The sequence below is a fragment of the Malus sylvestris genome, chromosome 7 (genome assembly GCF_916048215.2).
Source record: "Malus sylvestris chromosome 7, drMalSylv7.2, whole genome shotgun sequence".
NCBI classification, from domain to species: Eukaryota; Viridiplantae; Streptophyta; class Magnoliopsida; order Rosales; family Rosaceae; genus Malus; species Malus sylvestris.
The window spans coordinates 2,176,271-2,202,231 of NC_062266.1; the positions used below are offsets into that span (position 1 = coordinate 2,176,271).

General features: G+C 39.2%; 2 protein-coding genes across 2 annotated transcripts; both read left to right on the plus strand.

The window, feature by feature from the left end:
• The first annotated feature begins 5,084 nt into the window (after positions 1-5,084).
• Positions 5,085-6,930, plus strand: LOC126628424 (glyoxylase I 4-like). The gene is made up of 2 exons (XM_050298102.1): positions 5,085-5,647; positions 6,345-6,930. Exons 1-2 carry the CDS (start codon positions 5,279-5,281, stop codon positions 6,603-6,605), a joined length of 630 nt encoding a protein of 209 aa, XP_050154059.1. The 5' UTR covers positions 5,085-5,278; the 3' UTR covers positions 6,606-6,930.
• An 815-nt stretch (positions 6,931-7,745) lies between these two features.
• Positions 7,746-24,438, plus strand: LOC126628422 (protein transport protein SEC31 homolog B-like). The gene is made up of 22 exons (XM_050298100.1): positions 7,746-8,290; positions 9,037-9,091; positions 9,217-9,339; positions 9,938-10,034; positions 10,119-10,155; positions 10,258-10,363; positions 10,439-10,496; positions 11,520-11,617; positions 11,803-11,922; positions 12,068-12,110; positions 18,926-19,026; positions 19,103-19,230; positions 19,337-19,892; positions 20,049-20,141; positions 20,384-20,569; positions 20,678-20,891; positions 21,127-21,233; positions 21,347-21,520; positions 21,924-22,049; positions 22,142-22,409; positions 23,480-23,718; positions 23,825-24,438. Exons 1-22 carry the CDS (start codon positions 7,971-7,973, stop codon positions 23,915-23,917), a joined length of 3,342 nt encoding a protein of 1,113 aa, XP_050154057.1. The 5' UTR covers positions 7,746-7,970; the 3' UTR covers positions 23,918-24,438.
• The last annotated feature ends 1,523 nt before the right edge of the window (positions 24,439-25,961 follow it).

Genomic DNA, 25,961 nt, shown 5'->3' on the forward strand with positions numbered 1-25,961 from the left:
TGCTCTGAACACGTTCCTTAAATGCTTATTCTTTTATATTTATAAGTCTTAGTTATCCTTTATTTTCAGCAATTGCATCAATAAATGGCTTTCGTCACCCTTGGGTGTCGGCCAGCACGTGCCTATCCTGGTATTCGAGGAATATCGGGATCGGGGCGTGTCACAGTATGCCTTCATTCCAAAACTAATTGACCTTAACTACTGTTATCCATACACCAGTTAATACTCGTAATTGGTTATGTCAAATATTCTGCAGGTGGTCAGTTAGAAAGTAGAACTAGAACAAATTATGCTTGAATGTGATATATTTGAAATAAGACGCACCAATTATGTCGTAATAGGCACCATATACGATTACAATAGGGTCCACTGCACATAATGCAGCACTAAAAGGCAGCATCCTTGTAGATTGGTGATGTGTAATGAGCCTTCTTTTAACTGTGTCATGTAAGGCTAAAATGTACGATTATTAAAAAAAATTTCAAACCTACTGCAGGGGTATTACAAAGTAAATGTTTTGTTTCATATTTCATATATTAAGTAATGGTGCATAATTAACAACAACATATATATCTAAATGGGCAGGGGACTCTTGATTGGACAGATGAAATCACATTAGAATTGGAGCAAAAAATTCGGCGGGTTTGTGAGATGAAGATGAATGATAGATGGAAGGATTACAAGGCAAAGCTCAAGAAGGCATACTATACTCCATGCCTGCACTCACCATCAGCGGAGAGGTTCCATTGTCAAGATGGCCGGGTCAACCAAGGGCAATGGAAATTGTTAGTACAACTATGGGACACCGGAGATGCTCAGGTAACACACACAGTGATCAAATGTTCTTGCTTGTTTATACACCATATATGCTTGATTTAGTTGCGAATTTATGTGAATGATAAATGTATGGATTGTATGTATTGGAAATTAGGATGAATTTTGTTTTCACATAGCCCCGCTAATGCATGATACAATTGACATATGTAGAAGCGTGCTACGGCATCTAGAAAGAACAGGAATGCACTACAAATATATCACACGACTGGAACCAAGTCTTTTGCGCAAATCAAACATGAACATGTAAGGATTTTCCTTCAGTTTTGTGTTATGGTAACTTAAGTACAGTTTAGTGCACATGGAATGAAGGTGCTGGATGAAAACAATCTCATGAAATTTCTGGTCTATTGGTTGTTTGACATTTTATGTTAACAGGAACAAGTGAATGGAAGCAAACCGGACTGCATTACATTTTTTACACTAACACATACTCGGAAAAATGGGGAACCAGTGGATGCTCGGTCAGCTGCAATAATTGTAAGTATGCCATCAATTAGCAGCTGATACAATTTTGATATTCGATGTAGGTGATATATATGTTTCCGGTTTGTAAGTATGCCATCAAAAATTGTTAGTATGCCATGGTGTCCTATAGGAGGCCATATATATAAAAGGTTTGTGGAATGTGAACAATCAGGTGGTTTGTAATATTTGATACGCAAACTCAATGAGACAAAGAACATAAGGCATCAACCGCTTGCATTAGTGAATACAGTGAAGTAATGAAAGAGATAAGGGTGCATATGAGTTTATTGGTATAGTGTTTGTTTGAACAACAGAACAATCACTAATAGAACTAGTAGTGTTGAGAAACATGGTTGGAATGTATTTGATTTAGAAGGCTATGAAATCGATATAGAGTTCATATGTATATGTGATTAATCTTCCCAACTACTTACAGGATGAATTCAATACAAAGTTGAAACTGTACGCAGATAGGAATGAGATCATAACTGAACAGGTTTGCCATAATGTGTACGCTGATGTATTGGGGCCTGAGAGATACAACCGTGTAAGAGGATTTGGGACAGGGGTTGTGTGGTCTGACGTGCCGAGCATTAGAACTGAGAAAAGACGGATTTGTAGAGAAGTTGAAGCAATTACAGCAGCATATGAGGAACAAATAAAAGCTGCTAATATTGAAATTGAGAGACTTAAGATGGAGGCAAGTGAGAGAGAGGAAAGGCAAAGGATTGAGCAGGCAAATGTGGTTGCACAATTGAGGAAAGAGCAAACTGATTCAATGGTGGTACATAACAGACGGATGCAGTTGGAAGTGGAGAACATGAAGCGTGAACTGAGGGCTGCAATGATGTCCGCGCCGATGAGGGCTGTTGATGCAGGCATTGTGGAACCAAAACGAGTTGATGTGAGTCAAGCTTGTGTGACTAGAACTGAACAAGGGACTAGTTTGGAGATCCAGGCAAGTGGAGAAGTTGAAGATGACGGCTTTGTTGTGCTGCACAATAACGGCACAGCGGATGAGATGGTCTATCGTCCATGCATGGTGAATGTCACTGGGTTCAGTAAGTGATAAGCTAATTGTGATCATTCCTGTGATTTTTGCTTGATGTAAATAGTACAAATGCCGTAGGGAAGGCATAGATCCAATTGGGTGGATTTTGTTAGTTCAGTTGCTGTTGGTGGATGTGCATATGTACTGTTGGTTTTATAACATGTAATCTCCTCACCCTTGGGTAGTTGGATGTGTTGGACAACAAACTTGAATGTAATATGCTTCCTTGAAAAGGGACAAACCTTGTTATTGATTCCGTATGGGATATAAAGTGTGGTTGGTTGTCAATGTGATGCCTTTTGCAAATTTAATATAGTTGTGAAGTTTATATTAAGAAGATGAGTTTTAATGTAGTACAGAGCTATGATTTAACAACCATGTAATACAATTCGAACATAAAGGTCATTTGGAATGCTATAGATTCACCATTGTTGGTGCCTATACTTTAAAAGCCACTCATCCTAATAGAGACACATAGGATTGGTGGGTGTATGAGTATGAAAGCCACCAATGTTAGTCTCAAATCATGCCACCAATAAGAGAGACAATGACATATTTTGAATTTTACAATTAATTATAAAATATAAAAATGGTGTACTATTCACATACCCACCAATGCAATATTGGTGGCCATTGTTACAATGGAGTCCTCTACATAAGCCACACTTCTAGTTTAGTGGGTGATTGGTGGCCATATAGGTTTGCCACCAATGTAAGTGGCAACACTTGACAATAGCCACCAAATGAAAGGGTGGCTTATAGCCATAATTCTAGTAGTGTTTCCTCCTTCTTCCCACTTGCCATCCCTCTCACAACCTCTTCCGCATATCTCAACCTTCAGTTCACGTCTCTGTACCTGACTGGCATGTCGGAAATCCAGGGCCAAGCGTGCTGCAGCTTTGCCCAAATCGCGGATGTTTTACATGCCGCCTTAGGGGTGGTTTGGGATTGAGGTGCTTAAAAAAAAACACCCATGAAAAAAAGCTATGAGGGTTTTAGGTGTTTGGTAAACTGAAAAAAAATGGCTTATTTTGGAAGCTGTTGTGAGAATAAGCTGAAATCAAAGGAAAAAGCTGAAGCTGATATTTGCAGCTTTGAAAAACTGACTTTTTTTCAAAGCACACGGAGCTACAGTGCTCCTTTAATGAAAAGATCCACTATCAGACTGCTTTTTTTTTTTTTTTTCCAAAAACACTTTTACAAAAAAGTTTACCAAACGCTTTGCTGATTTATTTCACAGCCACTTATTCTCACAGTACAGCTGCTTATTCTTACAACAGTTTTTTTTTAAAGCAAAACAATACCAAACTAGCCCTTAGCCCCATCCCCATCCCTTTTGTTTGGGTGTTGGTTCTACTTGCAGGGGCTTGTTATAGTGGTTTAGATATGTTGGCTCTTTTCTAGTATGGTAGTTTTGGTGGCAAATTTGGGTTGGGGGTTTTTCCTTGTTGCTGGTTGTTTTGTGGTGTGACTACTTCGTCGAATTCAACGCGAAGTTTGTTTTCTTTATGCGATTACCTTTGTGGTCGCTGGCGAGGCAATGGCATCGGCGGCGGTCGGCCTTTGCTGGTTGCGGCTCTTGGTTTTTGTTATGTCTATTTTTTTGTTGAATGTGCTTTGGCTATCCCCACTTTATTGGGCTAGTTTGTTTTATTGTAGAGCCTTTCTTATTTAATGAATTTATTTGTCTGTTGTCCAAAAAGATATTTTCGCGTCACACTTTCGATCAATTTACCATAAAAAATCCTGGCGCGAGCTCGGTAAGATTTCTTCCTAGTTGATAAGCTTAATTCACCGTTCGTACTTCGTATTCCATATTGTGGCAGCAATACTTCCAAATTCTTAACATAAATAAACAACACTTACGAAAATGAGAGGAAGAAAATCTGCAAATACAGCCTTGTCTTAAAAAAATACATGAAATGCTGGCATTTCAGAAGCTTATACAGGGAAGTTTATGGATTCAATATAGGGTTAGGTCAGCCACCGATTTTTTAACACAACTCACCTTATAAATTATTTTTAATGATGCAAACAGTTTAAAATGAGAATCCTCTCTGATCCTCTTTGTGAGGATCTTAGAGATCCTCTTTGTGAGGATCTTAGAGATCCTCAAATCGTATCCATTTCATCGTACATTGTGCGACTAAAAATTATTTTAAATACTTTTATTTAAAATTAAACATGAACAATACATGAAGAAAACTGATCACACAATATACGATGAACGGACATGATTTGAGGATTCATGGGATCCTCACAAATAGGATCCGGAGCGGATCCTCATTCTATATTTTAGTATATAGCAGCCTCTTCGATGCACGGATATCCACAAGAGTTGACAAGGCTTTGTGTTACGTAAAGGATCATTTCCGGATTCCTTCCTCTAAATTCACATAATCAATTAGGGGTGTGATATCCAGACACATTTTTTTACTTCTCCCACACCTTTTTGGTTTTCAGCCGTTAGATCGGATGAATTGAAAAAGATCAATAGATATAAATTAACAAGGGGTGTGTGAGAAGTAAAAAGAGGTGTGTGGATAGCACACCACATCAATTAAGCTGGACATTTGAAATTTAATCCAACGGCTAAAGTTAGTAGTCATTTGATCAAATTTCAAATATCTAGATTTGTTGATTTTGTGGATTTAAAAAAAGGGATCCGGAGAAGATCCATTTCCTTGTGCGACATACTCAAAAGCCAGCCGTCTCCTACAGACAAGGTACACGTAATTCCCTTCCCATGCAGTTAACGCTACGTGTCAATATTGGTCAATCCTCTATACAAATACACAGATTTCTCTCCTCCAATTCAGAAAATAGATAACACCGCTAAACCTAAACCCCAAACACCGGCCGGTAGCAATAAAGCAAAAAAAAAAAAAAAAAAGAAAAAAGAAAAGAAGGAAATATTAAGAGAAAATGTCACAGATGGAGAGGAAGCTGGAAAAACCCAGTGAGATAAAGAATGATCAGGAAAGCAAAACCGACCACGAGGAACAACAGAAACACAGCAAGGAAAAAGATGAGCAGAAGGAGGAAGACGATTCACTTCCTCTAATGGCGTTGAACCACGTATCGAGGCTGTGCAGAAATGTGGAGGAGTCGGTGGATTTCTATACCAAAGTGTTAGGGTTTGTTAAGATTGAGAGGCCACCAGCTTTTGATTTTGATGGGGCTTGGTTGTTTAATTATGGAGTTGGGGTTCACTTGGTGCAGTCTGAGGATGAGGAGAGGCTTCCACCTAATCAGGATCACTTGGATCCCATGGACAACCATATCTCTTTCCAGGTTCCAAAATAATTTAATTCAAGTTATTCAGTTTTTCTTATTGGAAAAATTAATTAATTTCTACATGTACAGGTCGATTTTTTAATTTTTTAAACACAATCTCTTGGATGAGGGAAATAAATTTGAAATTTTAGTAAAAGTCAGAATTTATAAATTAACATGCATCAATTCTCTTGTTTGGATTTACAAACATAGAAATTTAGAATTTCCGTGTAGAAAAAAAACTTGGAATTTGGAACCTCCAATTCCCAAGTTCAAATTCCATGTAAATATGTGTCATTTTCCAATTTCTATGATTGAGAGTTTAAAAATAACAAATTTCGTATTTAATTTCATTGTTTTTTTAGGTTAACCAAACAAGAAAATTTACAAATTCTAGAAAATAAAATCTTGTCATTTCAATTTCTGTTATTTTGAAATTTCTTAATAATCTTAAATTTCATCATCCAAACATAGTGTAAATTTACTCTAAGCCTTGGGAGTGTGGTCAAACTATACAATCGGCCAGTCATAGTAATTTGGTTTGAACTTTTCATTTACATAAGTTGAATCTAAGAGATTCCATTTGTGAGTGGAAATACCACCATATCGTTGTACTAATTGATATACTTGACGATTTGTAGAGCTTTTAATTTGAGAAGACAAATTTAGATGAATTTAGTTTGGACTTTAGTCAATTAGTTTGAATTAATTGCAGTGTGAAGACATGGAAGCAATGGAGCGGAAGTTGAAGAAGCTGGATATAAAGTACATAAAAAGAGCAGTCGAGGATGACGAAAACGGAACCACAATCGACCAACTCTTCTTCAACGATCCAGACGGATTCATGGTTGAGATGTGCAACTGTGAGAATCTCAAGCTTGTTCCTGCAGGTTCCTTGGGCAGAATAAAGCTTCCAGTTGATAGGCATACTCCGCCTGTTGAACTCAACCAAAACGACAATGGCAAAAGACAATAACAATGATACTAAATAATCAAGTTGTTGAGGCTTCTTTTAAATTATCAACATATGCATGCTGATGTTAAGGGTAGCTTGGTTAGTTGGCAATTTTCATAGAGATTTTTTTTTTCTTTTGGCAATTATGAGCTCGTTTGGATGTGTTTTTAAAAGTAGTTCTGAACAAACCCTCTATTTTTTTTATATGTGTATTTTTATTCATTTGTTTTGACAATTCTCTTTTTGGTTTTTTGTTTTTTTCAGTAGAACACAATAGCTATCAAATGTAGTGTATTATACAAATTTCGAAAAATTCAACGGCATAGACTATGAAGGATGATATATTATAAGATATGTTTCTTGTCATCAAATTTCATTCATGAGATGATGCTAAACCTAAAAGTGGTTTCGTCTTCTTATCTTGTAAAAAGAGGTATGGCAATATAATGTAGAGTTAAAAATACACCATTGAATTTGGATTTGATACTTTTTAAGCTGTGAATCTATTTGATCATGGTAATTCTAACTGGTCTTTTTCGAACTCAAAAGAAGTGAATAGTCAAGATGCGTCACCAGTTATCCTCCTTTTTGGAGAAAAAAAACACGATTAAGCAAAATAGTGTATACATACACTATTTAATTTTCGTGTAATCATCAGTTGGTAAAAAGAGTAGCAATGATTTCTAAATTTTCTACTGTCTAAGTATATTCTTTTTCACTTATGAGACGTTTTATGTTCGAGTTTGTGTATATATCTTGTAAGCTAGGGATATCCAACCACAAATGACTTGAAATTATTGAGGTCATTCCTCCAAAACAAAAACAGCGCCGATAGTTTTGGGCCGGCTATTATTCATCACCCGCAAAATATAGGCCCAAAACTTTGTCCAAACAGGCTCTACTTATGGCCCAAAATCACCCTTGGTCCCCAAAAAGAGAACAAAATCGGAGAATGCCTAGCATTACACTTGTCATCATCTAAGTGGAAGTGCTTACAAAAAACAGTGTAATTCCTCCAAAATCATCCTCTACATCCACACATTCCCCTTACCTCCTAAATCATTTCCCTACAAAACGCAGCAGATCACAATGTACAACCATCCACAGCGCAAACACCGAAGCACCCACGGTACACCCGACCGCAGAGGATCAAGTATCCCAATTGCCAAATATGAAAGACGGAGAGAGGAGAGAGAGAGAGAGGCCTCAACTCGGAAGCCAAAGTGCACACACAGAGATCACATTCAAAACCAAACCCTAAAAATTCGAGAAATTCGCAGACGGAGATACAAAATTGCCCCAATTCTTCTCTCAGATCCGTTCCCCCAATTCTTCCGATTCCAATAAAGATTGAGTTGGGGTTGGGGTTCGCTCAGTTTTCGAGCCATGGCGTGCGTAAAGGGGGTGAATCGATCGGCCTGCGTGGCGCTTGCTCCGGACGCGCCGTACATGGCGGCAGGGACGATGGCCGGAGCAGTGGATCTGTCCTTCAGCTCCTCCGCCAACATTGAGATCTTCAAGCTTGATTTACAGTCAGAAGATCGTGATCTCCCGGTAGTGGGCGAGTCGACGAGCTCTGAGAGATTCAACAGGTTGTCGTGGGCGAAGCCCACTGGATCGGGGTCTCAAGAATTCGGCCTTGGCCTCATTGCTGGTGGACTCGTTGATGGCACTATTGATATCTGGAACCCTCAGACTCTGATCCGGTAATTGGATTTGAATTTGCCGTTTGCTTTTCGTTTCGATTGGGATTGAATTGAATCGAAATGAATTGAGTTTTGCTTGTAAAGTTCGGATTATCTGTGTGGATTTGGAATGTGGGTTTTCGTTTGGGTGTTGGAACAATGTGGGAAAGTGGAAAGTTTTGCTAATTCTGTAGTTTCTTGGTGCTTGACTTTGATCTGAGTGAGTGTTCTTTTTGGGGTGAATGGAAATGGGGTTAAGGGTAGCTGATATTGCGGTTTATTGTTGTAGTGTGAGTGATTAGATCTTATCTTAAGCTGTGATTATATGCCCAGTTCCTTTTTTTTTTTCATTTTTTGGGAGTGAAATGATATGTTGGAATTTTCTTGGTTGCTGGAAGTCTGAATATGTAGATAATGTGAATTGGGATTTCATGAATTCTATCGTGAAGATGAAATCTTGGGCGTATTCTCTGACAGAACGCGTTTGAACATTTTCAGTTCATTATGTTATTTTGTGGTTTAGGTTCTTTGGTAATGTGTATGTTTACTTGAAAATTTTGCATTTGGCTTATATTTTCAGTGTATTTGTTCGTAGTGCAAAATCTGAGCCTCCTGCTAATTTTAGTTAGATTTGATCTTTCCTTTACAAAATTATGCGTGGAACTACATGCCCTCTGGTTTTGTGGAATTATTTTTGTATTTCAGAAAGCATTTTTTGGTGTGCTTTGGAAAGGCCTTATTTTTTATTCTTTCATATCCTTACTTAGTCCCGAGGCAGGTGTAAGTGCTTCAGTTGGACATCTCACAAGACATAAGGGCCCTGTAAGTATTCTTCATTTTCAGATGCATGTCTTTTTGGTGATTCTTACAATGCTAGGACATCTGATCACTACGTAGGGTATTTTTTTTTCAAACTCTAAACCTTGAGTCTTGTTATTTTATTCCAGGTTCGTGGTCTTGAATTTAATGCAATTGCACCCAATTTGCTTGCTTCTGGGGCTGATGATGGTGAAATTTGCATCTGGGACTTGACCAATCCCGCAGAACCATCTCACTTTCCACCTCTCAAGGTTTGTGCTAATTAGTTGTCAGTTTATCTGAAGTATTGCAAACTCGTTCTCTGTAGTCGGTGTTATATTCTTTATCCTCAATTTTTGGTGTGGTTCTATTTGGCCACACAGATTTTTAGTTTATTCTGGCCTTAGAGCCTTTGATTTGGTTGTCATACTTCACCTTACAGTCTACCTGAAATGCACTTGTAGAGTACAATAGTTAGACATCATTAAAGATGTTTATAGTTTTGTTACCCAAAGGTAGCAAAAGGAATAACACTACTAGATTTTACAGTATGCATCACAATGAATGAGAAGCAATTTGGATTTAGTAATCAATTGTAGATGTAGTAATCAATATACAATCATAATAAACATAGAGAGGTGGACAATTGGAAAGGATGAGAAGTCCCTTTCTTCAAATTATTCTCATCACCTGCGGACGCCTATGTTGATTTTGACCGTATTCCTTATTTTATGAGAGAGTCTATAATTAGATCGCTTTCTGTCTCCGTCTTTGCATGAAATGATTTTTCTCTCTTGATTTTGTTATAGTCATGAATATATTAAAGCAATCTGGACATCATCTGATCCAAAGTGTGATATCTTTATGCAGGGTAGTGGTTCTGCTGCCCAGGGTGAGGTTTCATTTTTATCTTGGAATAGCAAGGTCCAACATATATTAGCATCCACTTCATTAAATGGGACAACTGGTGAGAAATATACTTTTCTCTTTAGGTACTTGTTGTCTAGTTGTTTTTTTTTTGTGTGAGAATTTAATATTTTGAATTTTTCAGTGATATGGGACCTGAAAAAGCAAAAGCCAGTGATAAGGTGATTTGATTATATTCTACTGTGAATCTATTATGTTAAAATCTCAACGATTATCGGGATTGGTCATTTCCATTACCTAACTTGACATTGGTTGACCTGCAGTTTTACAGATTCAGTTAGAAGACGGTGCTCCGTTTTGCAGTGGAATCCTGATATTGCCACTCAGCTAGTTGTTGCTTCAGATGAAGATGGTTCACCGTCTCTGAGGGTAATGATATTGAAGTAATATTCTATTTGTTTAGTGGTCAAACATTTTAACATTTTAACATTTATGTTCATGCAGCTGTGGGATATGCGTAATATAATGTCACCAGTTAAAGAGTTTGTGGGGCACACAAAAGGTAACAACAACAACAACAAAGCCTTTTCCCACTAAGTGGGGTCGGCCGTATGAATCCTAGAATGCCTATTAATGATTCTTTGTTTCCTTTCTTTTTGTTTGGGAGCAGTTTTTGCTTTTGGTTTCATAAAGCTATTTTTACTCTAGTGCTAATTTCCATTATAATGGAGTGCGGTAGCAGAACTATGGGGTAGAGTAAGATACTGGGCAGCCCTCTGGGCATCAGTTTCGAATGAGTTCAGAGATTATTCTCTTTCTAATATAGTGTGGGATATGTTAGCAGCCGTAAAATGATTTTGGTTGAGGTTCTGTTACTTGTAAATAGAGATACTTGAGAGGTCTTAGCTAGTTTTGCTAGATGGTGGATTCTTATCCACTATTTTGTAATTCATGTTATTGTTTTAATAAATTGTTATCGTTTCTTCTCCAAAAAAAAAAAAAAATTACTGGGCATAGGAACAGGTCAGAGAAGAGCTGTTAAAATATCCTTCTCTACAACATGATATGCTATGAGATTTTTGTATAGCCCTTCCCGATGTGGTTTGAAATCAAATTGCATTCAAATATGAAGTGGATAATGAGTCTTATGAACCTGGAAGGATTTATGAAATTAAGGGCTTGCCACATATTGTTCATTTAATCAAAGCCTCAAACTGCTAGTCTACTTGGGTTGTCTTTTACTTTAGTAAACAAGATCCATTCACGGTCACTAATTGTGAAAGTGGGGGTGCGATAGAGCGCCAAGATTTTCAATGGCCACTAGGATATCATGCCTTATGTGCATGATTGTACTTGATTAGTGGCTTTTTTAGGTTAAGGCTTTGAGGCTTTCTTAAATAGTACATGAGTTTCCCCATTATGTTTCAATTTCTGCTTTTAGGAATTGTTGTGTCAACTCGTGATCCATGTGGTTAAACTTGCATTCAATTATTTTTGGAACTCGAAAGTGCTATTACTGATATTATTTTGATCAGAAGTTATTTGGATATGCTTATGATTCTGCTACATACACATCTTATCCCAGGTGTAATTGCAATGTCTTGGTGTCCGAATGACAGCTCTTATCTGCTTACATGTGCCAAGGATAATCGAACTATTTGCTGGGACACAGTTTCTGCAGAGGTATGGTTTTTACCCGCTCTTCAAGGAGGCCAATATTTTTGTTCTACACCTTTCCTACACTTTAATCTCTTCTGTACTTTTGGTTTCAGTGAGGTGCACTATCCTCTTCTGTATTTTTGGTTTCAGTTGAAGTGCACTATCATTTGTCTGACTGTAGGGTTGTTTTTTGTTATTTATTGGTTCAGATTGTATGTGAATTGCCGGCAGGCACCAATTGGAATTTTGATGTGCATTGGTATCCAAAAGTACCTGGAGTGATTTCGGCATCTTCATTTGATGGAAAAATTGGAATTTACAATATTGAGGTATAGTGAGGTTCTTATCATATTGGAATTTACTGTTATTTTATGAACTGCAAAAATCTATGTGCCCGCACTTGTGTCTATGTTACTTCATGAACTTACCATGTTTTAAATCTCTTCTATTCTTTTATTTTTTTTATTCTCACAGGGTTGCAGCAGATATGGAGTTGGGGAAAGTGCTTTTGGTGCAGGTAATGCACAATTAATTAGCCATTGCATAGTAGCTTATTTAAAAAAAAAAATTAAGGGCCTTTTCGTGTCTTATTTAAAAAACTTGAAAAAACTATGATCCTTATTTAAAAACAAAAGTTTTCAAATACTAGATTTTGTTAATTAAAAAGGTCGTTTGGTATGGAACTTGAAACCTTTTGTTTGTAAATCTTTAGCGAAAAAAACCTATTTAAAATCTTAAATACAACAACAACAACAACAACAACAAAGCCTTTTCCCACTAAGTGGGGTCGGCTATATGAATCCTAGAACGCCATTGCGCTCGGTTTTGTGTCATGTCCTCCGTTAGATCCAAGTAATCAAGTCTTTTCTTAGGGTCTCTTCCAAAGTTTTCCTAGGTCTTCCTCTACCCCTTCGGCCCTGAACTGCTGTCCCGTAGTCACATTTTCGAACCGGAGCGTCAGTAGGCCTTCTTTGCACATGTCCAAACCACCGGAACCGATTTTCTCTCATATTTCCTTCAATTTTGGCTACTCCTACTTTACCTTGGATATCCTCATTCCCAATCTTATCCTTTCTCGTGTGCCCATACATCCCACGAAGCATCCTCATCTCCGCTACACCCATTTTGTGTACGTGTTGATGCTTCACCGCCCAACATTCTGTGTCATACAACATCGTTGGCCTTATTGCCGTCCTATAAAATTTTTCCTTGAGCTTCAGTGGCCTACGACGATCACACAACACGTCGGATACACTCTTACACTTCATCCATCCAGCTTGTATTCTATGGTTGAGATCTCCATCTAATTCTCCGTTCTCTTGCAAGATAGATCCTAGGTAGCGAAAACGGTCACTTTTTGTGATCTTCGCTAGATTGCTCCGGTCATTAGTGTGGATAAGTATATAAATGGATAGAGATAGGAAAGCAAACACAAGATGTACGTGATTCACCCAGATTGGCTACGTCCACGGAATAGAGGAGTTCTCATTAATTGTGAAGGGTTTACACAAGTACATAGGTTCAAGCTCTCCTTTAGGGAGTACAAGTGAATAATTTAGTACAAATGACATTAGGAAATATTGTGGGAGAATGATCTCGTAACCACGAAACTTCTAAGTCCCGGAGTGTGGTATCGGCTTGACTTTCCTTATCTGTCTCATAGGTAGATGTGGAATCTTCTCTGGAAGTACTCTTCCTCCATCCAGGGGTGGTATCTGTAACTGGTGGAGATGCACAAGGTAATGTATCAATGTCACTTGAAGCTTACTTGTAGTTTCAGGTTTGGTCAAGCGCGATACAAACCATGTAGTAGGAGTCCCCCAAGTCGCCGAGCTAGGGGATCTGCTGAAAGAGGTAACAGACAAGGTAAGCAATCAGAGCTCCGGCTGATTGTTCACATTCTCCCTATCTTGCAGGCAGCATGAAGGATAAAGAGAAGAAAAATGAGAAGAGATGATATGGGATGCTTTTGCTTTTGAAAAAGTAACTTTCCACAGGCTTATTCTTGAACTGGGCTGGAGGGTTTTTTGGTTTCCTCCAAAGTATAAGGCCGACTGAAGAATTTGAGGGTCAAAACAAGTCCATCAAATCTAGAGTACGTTCCACCCTGCTGATATGGGATACTTTTGCTTTTGACAGAGTAGTGGATGTATCGGCACGTGTGCTGTTACGCTTGTCTCCACATGCTTCCTTGTATCCTTCTCACTTGCCCTATCTGTTCCTCAGGCAGATGCGGTATCTTCCCTGGAAGCATAAGATGTTGAAGATGAGTACTCGAGAGCAATGCCAGGGTAAGGGGTTCCAGGCAGTCAGTTCCTGGCTGGAAGCTTGATTCCAAGTGTTGACTGATTGCTCTCTTTCTCCTTGTCTTGCAGGTAAGAACAAGGCCAAAGGAAAAGACAGGAAAAAGCATGATATGGGATACTCTTGCTTTTAACCCTGATGATATGAGATATTCTTACTCTAGTATAGCTTGTTTACAGAGGTATTATCGGGGGGAAAGAAAACTGAATATTTCGAAAGGCTTCGTTGGGAGTGCCCTCTCAGATAAGAGGAAGGGTTGAGCATTTTTGCAGGTCTGCCTGTCCGTTGGGGATGGAGGTCAACATATATAGGAGTCTCCCTAACATCAAGTAATAATGCTATTCCTTTACCCTGCTTGGTCATAGCACGGTAGTGGGAGCTGCCAGCTTCACAAGTTTTAACTCTGTCAGAGCACTTTGAAAAAGTGGTCTGTGGTATCTGGAAAGCTGATGTTGCGTGTGAAGATTACAGACAAGCTTTATCCAAGGAGATCCGGCTCTTGAAGTTGGGAAAGTGGTGCCTCTTCGGTTTTCGAACAAGCAATCCTGTCGGGGATCTGGCTCTCGAGATTCGGAGAACGATGCCTCTTCGATTTTTGAGAAAGCAATCATGCTGGGGGTCTGGCTCTCGAGATTCGGAGAGCGGTGTCTTCGATTTTTGAGAAAGTAATCATGTTGGGAGTTGGGAGTGTTTTCTCGAATATGAGTAAAGGTTGGGCATGTTTGCTAGTCTACCTTGCCACGAAGCACAGAGGTTGACACACAGGGACTTTCCAATTATCCAGCAGTGGTACTGTTCCTTTACCCTCTCTTCGATTTTTGAGAAAGTAATCATGTTAGGAGTCTGGTTCTCGAGATTCGGAGGGCGGTGCCTCTTCGATTTTGGAGCAAGCAATCTTGTTGGGGGTGTTTTCTCGAATGTGAGTAAAGGTTGGGCATGTTTGCTAGTCTACCTTGCCACGAAGCACAGAGGATGACACACAGGGACTTTCAAATTATCCAGCAGTGGTACTGTTCCTTTACCCTCTCTTCGATTTTTGAGAAAGTAATCATGTTGGAAGTCTGGCTCTCGAGATTCGGAGGGCGATGCCTCTTCGATTTTGGGGCAAGCAATCTTGTTGGGAGTGTTTTCTCGAATGTGAGTAAAGGTTGGGCATGTTTGCTAGTCTACCTTGCCATGAAGCACAGAGGTTGACACACCGGGACTTTCTAATTATCCAGCAGTGGTACTGTTCCTTTACCCTTGTGGGTAATAATATGGTAGCTAGGCCGTCAAAATTTGTGTCTAAACTTTGTTAGTGTTGTTTCTTTGCAATTCTTTTACCCTTCTTGGTCAGAGCGATGTAGTGAGAGTTGCAAGCTTCACGTGTCTCGACTTTGTCAGAGAACTTTGGCAAAGTTATATGTGGTACCCATGAGCTACTGTTGCGTGTGGGAAGTGGGTGATTGAACAGTACGATTCATGTGCTTTCTACTTCGCCAGAAATCTTCGACAGAATGCCCATAATTTTCGCAAAGCTGAGTGTGCGTGTGACAGGTGCTGACAAGGCTGGAAAAGTAGTCTCAACTTTGTCAGAGAACTTTGGCAAAGTTATATGTGGTACCCATGAGCTACTGTTGCGTGTGGGAAGTGGGTGATTGAACAGTACGATTCATGTGCTTTCTACTTCGCCATAAATCTTCGACAGAATGCCCATAATTTCCGCAAAGCTGAGTGTGCGTGTGACAGGTGTTGACAAGGCTGGAAAAGTAGGTGCCTCTTCGATTTCTGAGATCGACCCTCGTGGTCTCTGAACAGCCCAGCTTTTGAGAAAGCAAACCTCTTCGATTTCTGAGATCGGCCCTCGTGGTCTCTGAGCAGCCTAGCTTTTGAGAAAGCAAACCTCTTCGATTTCTGAGATCGGCCCAGCTTTTGAGAAAGCAAACCTCTTCGATTTCTGAGATCGGCCCTCGTGGTCTCTGAGCAGCCCAACTTTTGAGAAAGCAAACCTCTTCGATTTCTGAGATCGGCCTTCGTGGTCTTTGAGCAGCCCAGCTTTTGAGAAAGCAAACGCCTCTTCGATTTCTGAGATCGACCCTCGTGGTCTCTGAGCAGCCTAGCTTTTGAGAAAGCAAACGCCTCTTCGATTTCTGAAGCTTCGTCGAGTGCAGATTTTTATAGAGGCTGACATTAAGTTCCAAAGCACACTTGAATATCCATCAGTAGAAGCTCCATTCTTGCACTTCTAAGATCTTGATTTGTCTGACCTCTTCTCTCTTCTACACCTTTGAAAATGTCTGGCCCCTCCGACCGTCGTTTTGACTTGAACCTTGTTGAAGAGGCAGCCCCGCCTTCTCCAGACAACATATGGCGCCCATCCTTCGTCTCCCCTACTGGTCCTCTTACCGTCGGGGATTCCGTGATGAAGAATGATATGACCGCTGCGGTAGTGGCTAAGAACCTTCTCACTCCCAAAGATAACAGACTACTTTCCAAACGGTCTGATGAGTTGGCTGTTAAGGATTCTCTGGCTCTTAGTGTTCAGTGTGCAGGTTCTGTGTCTAATATGGCCCAACGCCTATTTGCTCGAACCCGCCAAGTTGAATCATTGGCGGCTGAAGTGATGAGTCTCAAACAGGATATTAGAGGGCTCAAGCATGAGAATAAACAGTTGCACCGGCTCGCACATGACTATGCTACAAACATGAAGAGGAAGCTTGACCAGATGAAGGAATCTGATGGTCAGGTTTTACTTGATCATCAGAGATTTGTGGGTTTGTTCCAAAGGCATTTATTGCCTTCGTCTTCTGGGGCTGTACCGCGTAATGAAGCTCCTAATGATCAACCTCTGATGCCTCCTCCTTCTAGGGTTCTGTCCAGTACTGAGGCTCCGAATGATCCCCCTCCGGTGCCTTCTCTTTCTGGGGCTCTACCGACTGCCGAGACTTCTCCTAAGCAACCTTTGTGAAGGCTCCCTCTTGTTTGTTTATTTTGACTCAAGTATATGTACATATTTGTAATTTATCGGGGATATTAATAAATAAGCTTTCCTTCATTTCAACGTATTGTGTTAAATCACCAAAGCCTTCTTCGCTAAGTTCTTTGAATTTTCTTTTGTTGAAGCTTGTATGTTGGAGCTTTGTGAGTGGAGCATGTAGGTTGAGGTAGTGTTCCCTTAATTTCCCGAGCGAGGACAACTTCTCGGTTGGAGACTTGGAAAATCCAAGTCACTGAGTGGGATCGGCTATATGAATCTTAGAACGCCATTGTGATCTGTCCTGTGTCATGTCCTCCGTTAGATCCAAGTACTCTAAGTCTTTTCTTAGGGTCTCTCTCAAAGTTTTCCTGGGTCTTCCTCTACCCCTTCGGCCCTGAACCTCTGTCCCATAGTCGCATCTTCTAATCGGAACGTCAGTAGGCCTTCTTTGCACATGTCCAAACCACCGTAACCGATTTTCTCTCATCTTTCCTTCAATTTCGGCTACTCCTACTTTACCCCGGATATCCTCATTCCTAATCTTATCCTTTCTCGTGTGCCCACACATCCAACGAAGCATCATCATCTCCGCTACACCCATTTTGTGTACGTGTTGATGCTTCACCGCCCAACATTCTGTGCCATACAGCATCGCCGGCCTTATTGCCGTCCTATAAAATTTTCCCTTGAGCTTCAGTGGCATACGGCGGTCACACAACACGCCGGATGCACTCTTCCACTTCATTCATCCAGCTTGTATTCTATGGTTGAGATCTCCATCTAATTCTCCGTTCTTTTGCAAGATAGATCCTAGGTAACGAAAACGGTCGCTCTTTGGTATTTCTTGATCTCCGATCCTCACCCCTAACTCGTTTTGGCCTCAATTTGCACTGAACTTGCACTCCATATATTCTGTCTTTGATCGGCTTAGGCGAAGACCTTTAGATTCCAACACTTCTCTCCAAAGGTTAAGCTTTGCATTTACCCCTTCTTGAGTTTCATCTATCAACACTATATCGTCTGCGAAAAGCATACACCAAGGAATATCATCTTGAATATGTCCTGTTAACTCATCCATTACCAACGCAAAAAGGTAAGGACTTAAGGATGAGCCTTGATGTAATCCTACAGTTATGGGAAAGCTTTCGGTTTGTCCTTCATGAGTTCTTACGGCAGTCTTTGCTCCTTCATACATATCCTGTATAGCTTGGATATATGCTACTCGTACTCCTTTCTTCTCTAAAATCCTCCAAAGAATGTCTCTTGGGACCCTATCATACGCTTTTTCCAAATCTATAAAGACCATGTGTAAATCCTTTTTCCCATCTCTATATCTTTCCATCAATCTTCGTAAGAGATAGATTGCCTCCATGGTTGAGCGCCCTGGCATGAACCCGAATTGGTTGTCCGAAACCCGTGTCTCTTGCCTCAATCTATGCTCAATGACTCTCTCCCAGAGCTTCATTGTATGACTCATTAGCAAAGAGAGTGAAACTGACGACAGTTCACAGAAAAGAAGGAAAAAAGGAGAAAGAAGGGGAAAATAATAAAAAAGATTATTTCAAAGAAAGAGGTGGAACAAGAAAATTGAAAAAGCAACTAGAAATGCTGACTGCAAGAGTATGAAACTTTGTTTGCAGATCCAATGATAATCAAAGAGCAGAAAGCGATGGAGAAGGGACTGAGAGGAGAGAGGATTCGAGAGGGAGAGTGGCTGGATTGAAAACTCTTGAGCCTAACTTTTTGAGTTTTTAAAAAGTGGGCAGTTTTTAGTTAGTTTGTAGTTAAGACTTAAAGAGTTTTTGAAAATGGGTAACAAGATTTATGAGTGTAAAATTTTGGATACCGAACTTTCCTAATCATTGCATTGACAATTTTAATATTTTATTTTTGGGTTGGCTGACCTCTGTTAACAACAGCACTTCATTGGCTTTTTTTTCTTGTTGTTTCTTTTTCTACAAAGAACAGCAAGCAATAAAGTTTGGCAGGTTTTAGGTTGGAATAGGTTTAATTTGTACAGAACAGTAGATCTGGGGTGTTTCAAATTTTCATTTGTTATTCTTTCTTTTCAGGACCTCTGAGAGCTCCGAAATGGTATAAGCGCCCAGTTGGCGCATCTTTTGGCTTTGGAGGCAAGATTGTGTCCTTTCAGCATGGTTCTGCTGGTTCGGAGGTACGCTTTAATGGCATACTCCCTGTGTCTTCTGCTGTGATGCATTTTAGAGTTCATTTTCCTCCCTTGTGTCCAGGTTTATATACACAGCTTGGTGACTGAACACAGTTTGGTGAATCGCTCATCTGAATTTGAAGCTGCAATACAAAATGGGGAAAGGCCTTTACTTCGAGCCTTATGTGAGAAGAAATCACAGGAGGCTGAGTATGCCACTTACTAGAAATAACTTTTTTTTATGAGCTTCGAGAGAGTTAATATCTCTTGAATATTAATTCTCTTCTGCTTCTGTTTGCATGATTCTATTCGGCAGATCTGAGGATGACCAGGAAACATGGGGCTTATTAAGGGTTATGTTTGAAGATGATGGGACTGCAAGGACGAAGCTGATCACTCATCTTGGTTTCAGTATGCCCGAGGAAACAAAAGAAGATGTTCCAGAAGATCTATCACAGGAAGTCAACGCACTTGGGCTTGAGGATACAATAACTGATAAAGTGGGTCTTGGGAATGATAAGGAAGCCACCTTTCCATCTGATAATGGAGAAGACTTCTTTAATAATCTTCCTAGTCCTAAAGCTGATACTCCTGTGTCAACCTCTGGTGGCAAATTTTCTGAGGGGGATGCAGTTCCTGTTACGGAACAGATGGAACAAGAGACTGATGGACAGGAGGAGATTGCTGATCCATCGTTTGATGAATCTGTTCAACATGCTTTAGTTGTAGGAGATTATAAGGGTGCTGTTGCAAAATGCATTTCAGTAAATAAAATGGCTGATGCTTTAGTTATTGCTCATGCTGGTGGTGCTTCGTTGTGGGAGAGCACGCGGGATCAGTATCTTAAGATGAGCCATTTGCCTTACCTTAAGGTATTTACAATCGATTTTCTTAAAAGGCTTCGAAACACTTTCTGTTTCATATTTTGATAATATATGAATGTAGATGTAAAGATGTGAAAGATTGATTATACCGTGTCTTTAAGTTGTGTCATAATTGTGTTTAACATGGCTAATTCCTACAATCAGATTGTTTCTGCAATGGTGAGCAACGATCTCTTGAGTCTTGTCAACACCAGACCACTAAAATTCTGGAAAGAAACACTTGCTCTTCTGTGTAGTGTAAGTTTCCCAGCTCCTCAAAATGTTAATGCCGTGGTACATTGTGTCATTGTTTACATATTTTGATAAGTAATGCATTGTAAATGAAGTGTTTTTGGTTACTTGACTCATTAATGTTTCTGACTTAGCCTAAACTGTGCTCTTAATAGCTGTATCATAAGAGCAAATCATGAGCAAGTCAACTTTGAAATTTTTATAATTACTAATTGATTTATGTTTTTCAATGTGTCATGAATGGACAGTTTGCGTCCAGAGATGAGTGGACTGTGCTTTGTGATACACTTGCTTCCAAACTTGTAGCTGCTGGTAATACTCTGGCGGCAACTATTTGTTATATATGTGCGGGAAATATTGATAAAACCGTAGAGATTTGGTCAAGAAGTCTGACAACTGAGCATGAGGGGAGATCCTATGTTGACCTTCTCCAGGTAAATTTTCATTTAGACCCGGCCAGTCATGTTCTTCTTGGCCATGAGGTTAAATATGTTTTTTTTTCAGAGAGAACAAGGTTAAATACGTTGTGTTATTTGGTTTAGGAATTAATGGAAAAGACAATTGTCCTTGCCTTGGCATCTGGGCAGAAGCGGTTTAGTGCATCCTTGTGCAAACTTGTTGAGAAATACGCTGAAATTTTAGCTAGTCAAGGCCTTCTAACAACAGCATTGGAGTACCTAAAACTCTTAGGTTCTGATGAGTTGTCACCTGAGCTTGTTATCTTAAGAGATCGTATTTCTCTTTCAACCGAACCTGGTATGTGCTTCTTGAAAAGTTACTGAAGTAACATTTTAATATATGCATTTTTGTATGCTGGAGATTTCGATCAATGGCAATTAATCTGATCAAAGTTATTACTGAGTGGTCGATATTTTAATTAGTTCAATACACAAAATTCGAGGGTTACAGCTCTTAAAATTACAAAAGCTTCTTTCTTGTTACCTACATTATTTATTTTCTTCCCATGTTATTTGTTGTGTTATTGCACCAGAGAAAGTTACCAAGAATGAAACATTTGGAAACCAACCTGCAACAAGTGGGCCTGTATACACGGCTGACCAATCTAGTTTTGTCGGGTCCTCTCCTCCATATTATCAGGTGTTCATGAAGTTTTTCATTGCCGTTTCATTATTATTTTTTTTCTGTCGTTTGTTGCCAAATCTGTTTTCTCGATGTGGATTGACTTTTATTTTCTCTCTCTAAATGGTTAGGAAACAGTGCCATCACATTTGCAATCAGGTGTTCCTGTAAGTCCTTATGGTGAGAGCTACCAAGAACCTGTGAATCCTTCGTATGGAAGAGGAGGATACAGCCCTCCCGCCTCGTATCAGCCTGCATCCCAGCCCCATATGTTTCTTCCTAACCAACCACCTCAGGTTCCACAGGTAATTTGTTGTTTATTAGGCTCTTTATTAAAGAGTTATTAGTTTGTTTACTTTCTGAATATGCTAGAACGTACTAATACCATGGAAAAATATTCTTGGAATCAGTGCACTGAAATTCCTTTCTTTGAAGTAGAGCCAATGTGTATTCTTGCTGGTTAAGGTTTATTAGGATTTTTTTTATTTGGTAAATTGCAGGATGCTACAAAATTATAAAATTGTTCGTTACAGTCTTCAAAAATGTGCGTGTTATTTAATGATTATCTGAAATTTAGCTGTTAATGGCATTTGGCTCTGAAATCCTAGTTGTAATGAACTTTTTGTTATTAAGAGGTTACTGGTCACTTCTCACATTTTTCAATGTTCAAGGGTCTGGTTCATTGGACTTTTCATGGTGTACTTGTAGGAGAAATTTTCTGCACCACCTGTTTCCTCTCAGCCTGCAGTAAGGCCTTTCATTCCTTCAACTCCTCCTGTGCTGAAAAATGTGGATCAATATCAGCAGCCAACATTGGGTTCTCAGTTGTATCCTGTCCGTATATCTTCGTTGGATGTCAAATTAAATATCAGAAACCATGACCATGATTGTTTTTCTAACGTTTTTTTTTTTGGTTGGTGTTTCAGACTTTCCAATCTATGCAACCGGGGCCTGGTTCAACTGCTCCTCTTCAATCACAAGTCCCTCCAGTTCCTGTAAATCAACCACATGTTGTAGCTGCCTCTGTTCCTCCAAGAGGATTTATGCCTGTTACTAATCCAGGAGTTGTTCAGGGGCCTCATGTGGGTTCACTGCAGCCACCTAGTCCTACTCACCAAGCTCCAGCTCGAACCCCCGTGGCAGCAGCAGCTCCACCACCCACCATACAGACAGTTGATACATCCAATGTTCCTGGTAATTTGAGATTTCCTTTTATCTTGTGGAAATTTGCTAACTTCTCTCCTGAATTGCCTTGCTTTTTATATCTGTTTAACTTTTCCGATTTTGACAAACTTCATGTCGTAATTTTCTCCTTGTCGTAGCTCCCTCAATTTCAAACTTAAAATCAGAGGAATTTAGATAGAATTGGTGGACTATCAAAGATATACATGCAATTAAACAGTAATACGCTGGTAGGATTGTCAATATTTGATTTGCAGTATTTGTTAAATAATAAGATGCAGATTCAAACTTTAAGTTATTGAGGTCTAGATGATATCATCAGTTCTCATGATTGGAAATTTGAAAAACTGATAAAAAGGACATGAGAATTTTGGACCACTGTGATCACTGCAAGCAAGAGTGGTTATGGACAAATTGCATTGATATTCATTTGGACGATGAAGACAAGAAGTATTATGAGTGGAGGTAATTAGGAGATACATGACAAAAGTATGACTAGGAATGAAAATATCGTCCAATTTCAGATTGGTAAAGGAAGAGGTTTTGTACAGTTGACTCCAATTATAGATGAGAGAAGCCTCCAGTTTTGTTATAGTTCCTGAACACCATGTAATAGAGGGTCCAAAATTGAGTTCTACCTAGGTTCTATGTTTGTTAGGTATTATATAGTGTAGGCTGTTTCCCTACTTTAACATTAACATCGACCTGACCTGAATGATGGGCTCTCCACATTATTTGAGCTGTCCTCTTGTCTGGCATGCAATTGTTGGCCCAAAGAAGTAGAGGGAATGAAATATTTGTAGAGAACGCAGTTAGTTGAGTGTTTGTATTGCAGTTAGTATCATGGAATGGCCGAATCTTGAACTGGGATATATGGTCTATGAGACATTTTGACATCTAGACGTTAGTGTTAATTGTGTATTTAAACAAGTACAACAGTTGGGAGACTGCTAATTCTATTTCCTTGTGTGCGTGTAGTCTAAGATATTCTCATTCATTTGTGGTTCCCTATTTATCGCATAGAATTTCCAACCTGTGGTTGTGTGACAATCTTTGCTTTTTTTGTGGATAATGTGGTACAGCCCATCAAAAATCGGTAATCGCAACATTAACAAGACTTTTCAATGAGACATCGGAGGCGTTGGGAGGTGCACGTGCAAATCCCGGTAAGAAGCGTGAAATAGAAGACAATTCAAGGAAGATAGGTGCATTGTTTGCCAAACTCAACAGTGGGGACATATCTAGAAATGCTGCTGATAAGCTTGTTCAGCTTTGCCAGGCATTGGATAATGGTGATTTCGGTACTGCCCTGCAAATCCAGGTACGTTTTTTAAAACTTCAAACTTGTTTTTATTTTTTATTTTTTTTTGCATTGCATAAATGGATGAGCTTAAATGGGGGCTCCTTTGGTTTCTGCTTTATATCAGGTGCTTCTTACCACTAGTGAATGGGATGAGTGCAACTTTTGGCTCGCAACTCTAAAGAGGATGATCAAGACAAGGCAAAATGTGAGACTATAAGCCTGTTATTACGCAAGTTTCGGATTGTTTGGTTCCCAGAAATCTTTCATGGCCTGATCTGCAAGAGTGCGGGACGGTTTGTTTTCATGCATTCAAGAAGTGCATATCTAGATTTTGGCTTCGGAATTTGACTAGCTTTCGATTAATTCTACCTTGGAAGGCAAATAGTGGGTTTCAACGCAAATAGTGAAGATAGTCTCTCCGCACATTAAAGGACTTCTTGGTGACTCTTTCGGTTTTACTTTTGTAGTGCTTAGAAATAGCATTGATTTTTTTTTTTTTCTTTCACTTTCGACATTTTACATAAATTCATAGAACGTTTACTCAGCTGCTTTGAGCTTTTCCTAGTGATCTGGGTACCATTTTGTCATAGGCATGAAATTGTACCACCTTTGTGTTTTTGTTATATGAACACAAAATTAGAATCCCGACTTCAATTTTGTTGAAAATGACTGGTTATGTATCATTTATGTGTTACTGTTTTTGCAATCTGAGATTTCGGTATGGTTTGGGCACATGAATTTGAAGGGGCCTCTTATTATTCATGTCAGCGTAAGTGCACTTGGTCTCTTTAGAGATTTCCGCTGTCTAACGGTCATATATGATATTCTCATTTTGGTTGCATGTCGGATTGTTAGATGCTGAATGTATTAAGTAAATGCTATTTTCGAGTTTATTACGAGGAGGAAGATAAGTTATAAATGTGCATTTTGCAAATTTGTATGGATAGACTGGCATTGTATCAATATATATGGTACATTGGTATTAGACATTGTAGATGTGATATTCACATTTCCATACCAAACTGGCAGGACCGGATGTGGTCGAGTTGAAGCACCCCAAGAACAAAAAACTAAGTTGGAGGACTAAATTGTAAGTGGTGGATAAGTTTAGGAGCACCTACAAGTTAGCCCTCGAACTTATCCACCACTTACAATTTAGTCCCCAAATCATCCACCACTTCGAATTAATCAAGTTTTGTTTTCATTTGTCCCCTTTTGGTGATGATTCTTGGTTGAAATTGAGAATAAAATCCATATTTTCAACGTGAGATTTACTTTTACATTACTTAGGTGTTAATAAACGCATATGATATGTCAAGAATTATATTTACTTTTGCTGTCATTCTATTTCTTGGTATCTTGTGGACTCCACTTGTGTTTTCTTTTTCAAACAATTAAACACATTAGCAATTTGTAATCGAAACCCACCTCCTTACTTTTATTTCGAAGGAAAACTCATGGATTATTACACTAGTGACTACAACATGAACCTAGTTCTTTATAAATAAGTGGCTTGCTATCGAAACTCTTTTTTACTTTCTACGCACCTCTCTCAATTTTCAGCCTTCGAATCGAAAGAATTGAAGAATATCAAATAACATTTGTTGACAAGAGATGTGTAAGAAATAAAAATTGATGTGTGAATTGCATCACCGAACAATGAATTTGAGCCAAAAAATCAAACCGCACCACACGCTAGGCTACAGTGATATAAGGCCTATCGAGTTTCAGAATTTAAAAAAAGTAGAGGCCAAGAAGTAGCTGTAAAGCCTTGACAAAGGGATACCTAATATGCTTGTTTCTACTTGCTGCCAAACAGCTGAAAACACAATTCAGTTTGAAACCATGTTTGGAGAGCAAGCTAGCAGTGCTCCGGAATCTTTTGATATCTTTCAAAATTCAGTTTGTCTTGTACTTGATTGTTTTATCCAGTCCAAAGGGAAACAAACAGTATATATAGCCACAGCTACATGCCTACAACATAAAGAGAATGTTTGGCTGCTGCTACAAATCCATGCGAGTGCTCTTAAACTTAGTGTTTTTGCACCTGTCCACTCCTTTTCTTGGACCCGCAGAACACTCGTGTTCCCGGAAAATGCGTCATAAAACAAGCTTCTCACAACAAAATGAAGAGTTTCTTTTGACCATTCTCTTCTTTATTACTAACGATATTTTTACTTTATTTTATGTTAGACATAGGAAAAGAGTGTTCGAACTCAAAATGCTGTGAGATAAAGAAGAATAATAATAGCCATAGTAAT

Excerpts from the sequence above, each read along its gene's own strand:
- LOC126628424 (XM_050298102.1), top strand. The coding sequence starts at position 5,279 with ATGTCACAGATGGAGAGGAAGCTGGAAAAACCCAGTGAGATAAAGAAT. Across the intron at positions 5,648-6,344 it reads ACAACCATATCTCTTTCCAG|TGTGAAGACATGGAAGCAAT; the intron begins GTTCCAAAATAA and ends AATTAATTGCAG.
- LOC126628422 (XM_050298100.1), top strand. The coding sequence starts at position 7,971 with ATGGCGTGCGTAAAGGGGGTGAATCGATCGGCCTGCGTGGCGCTTGCT. Across the intron at positions 9,340-9,937 it reads CTCACTTTCCACCTCTCAAG|GGTAGTGGTTCTGCTGCCCA; the intron begins GTTTGTGCTAAT and ends ATCTTTATGCAG. Across the intron at positions 22,050-22,141 it reads TGGGTTCTCAGTTGTATCCT|ACTTTCCAATCTATGCAACC; the intron begins GTCCGTATATCT and ends TTGGTGTTTCAG.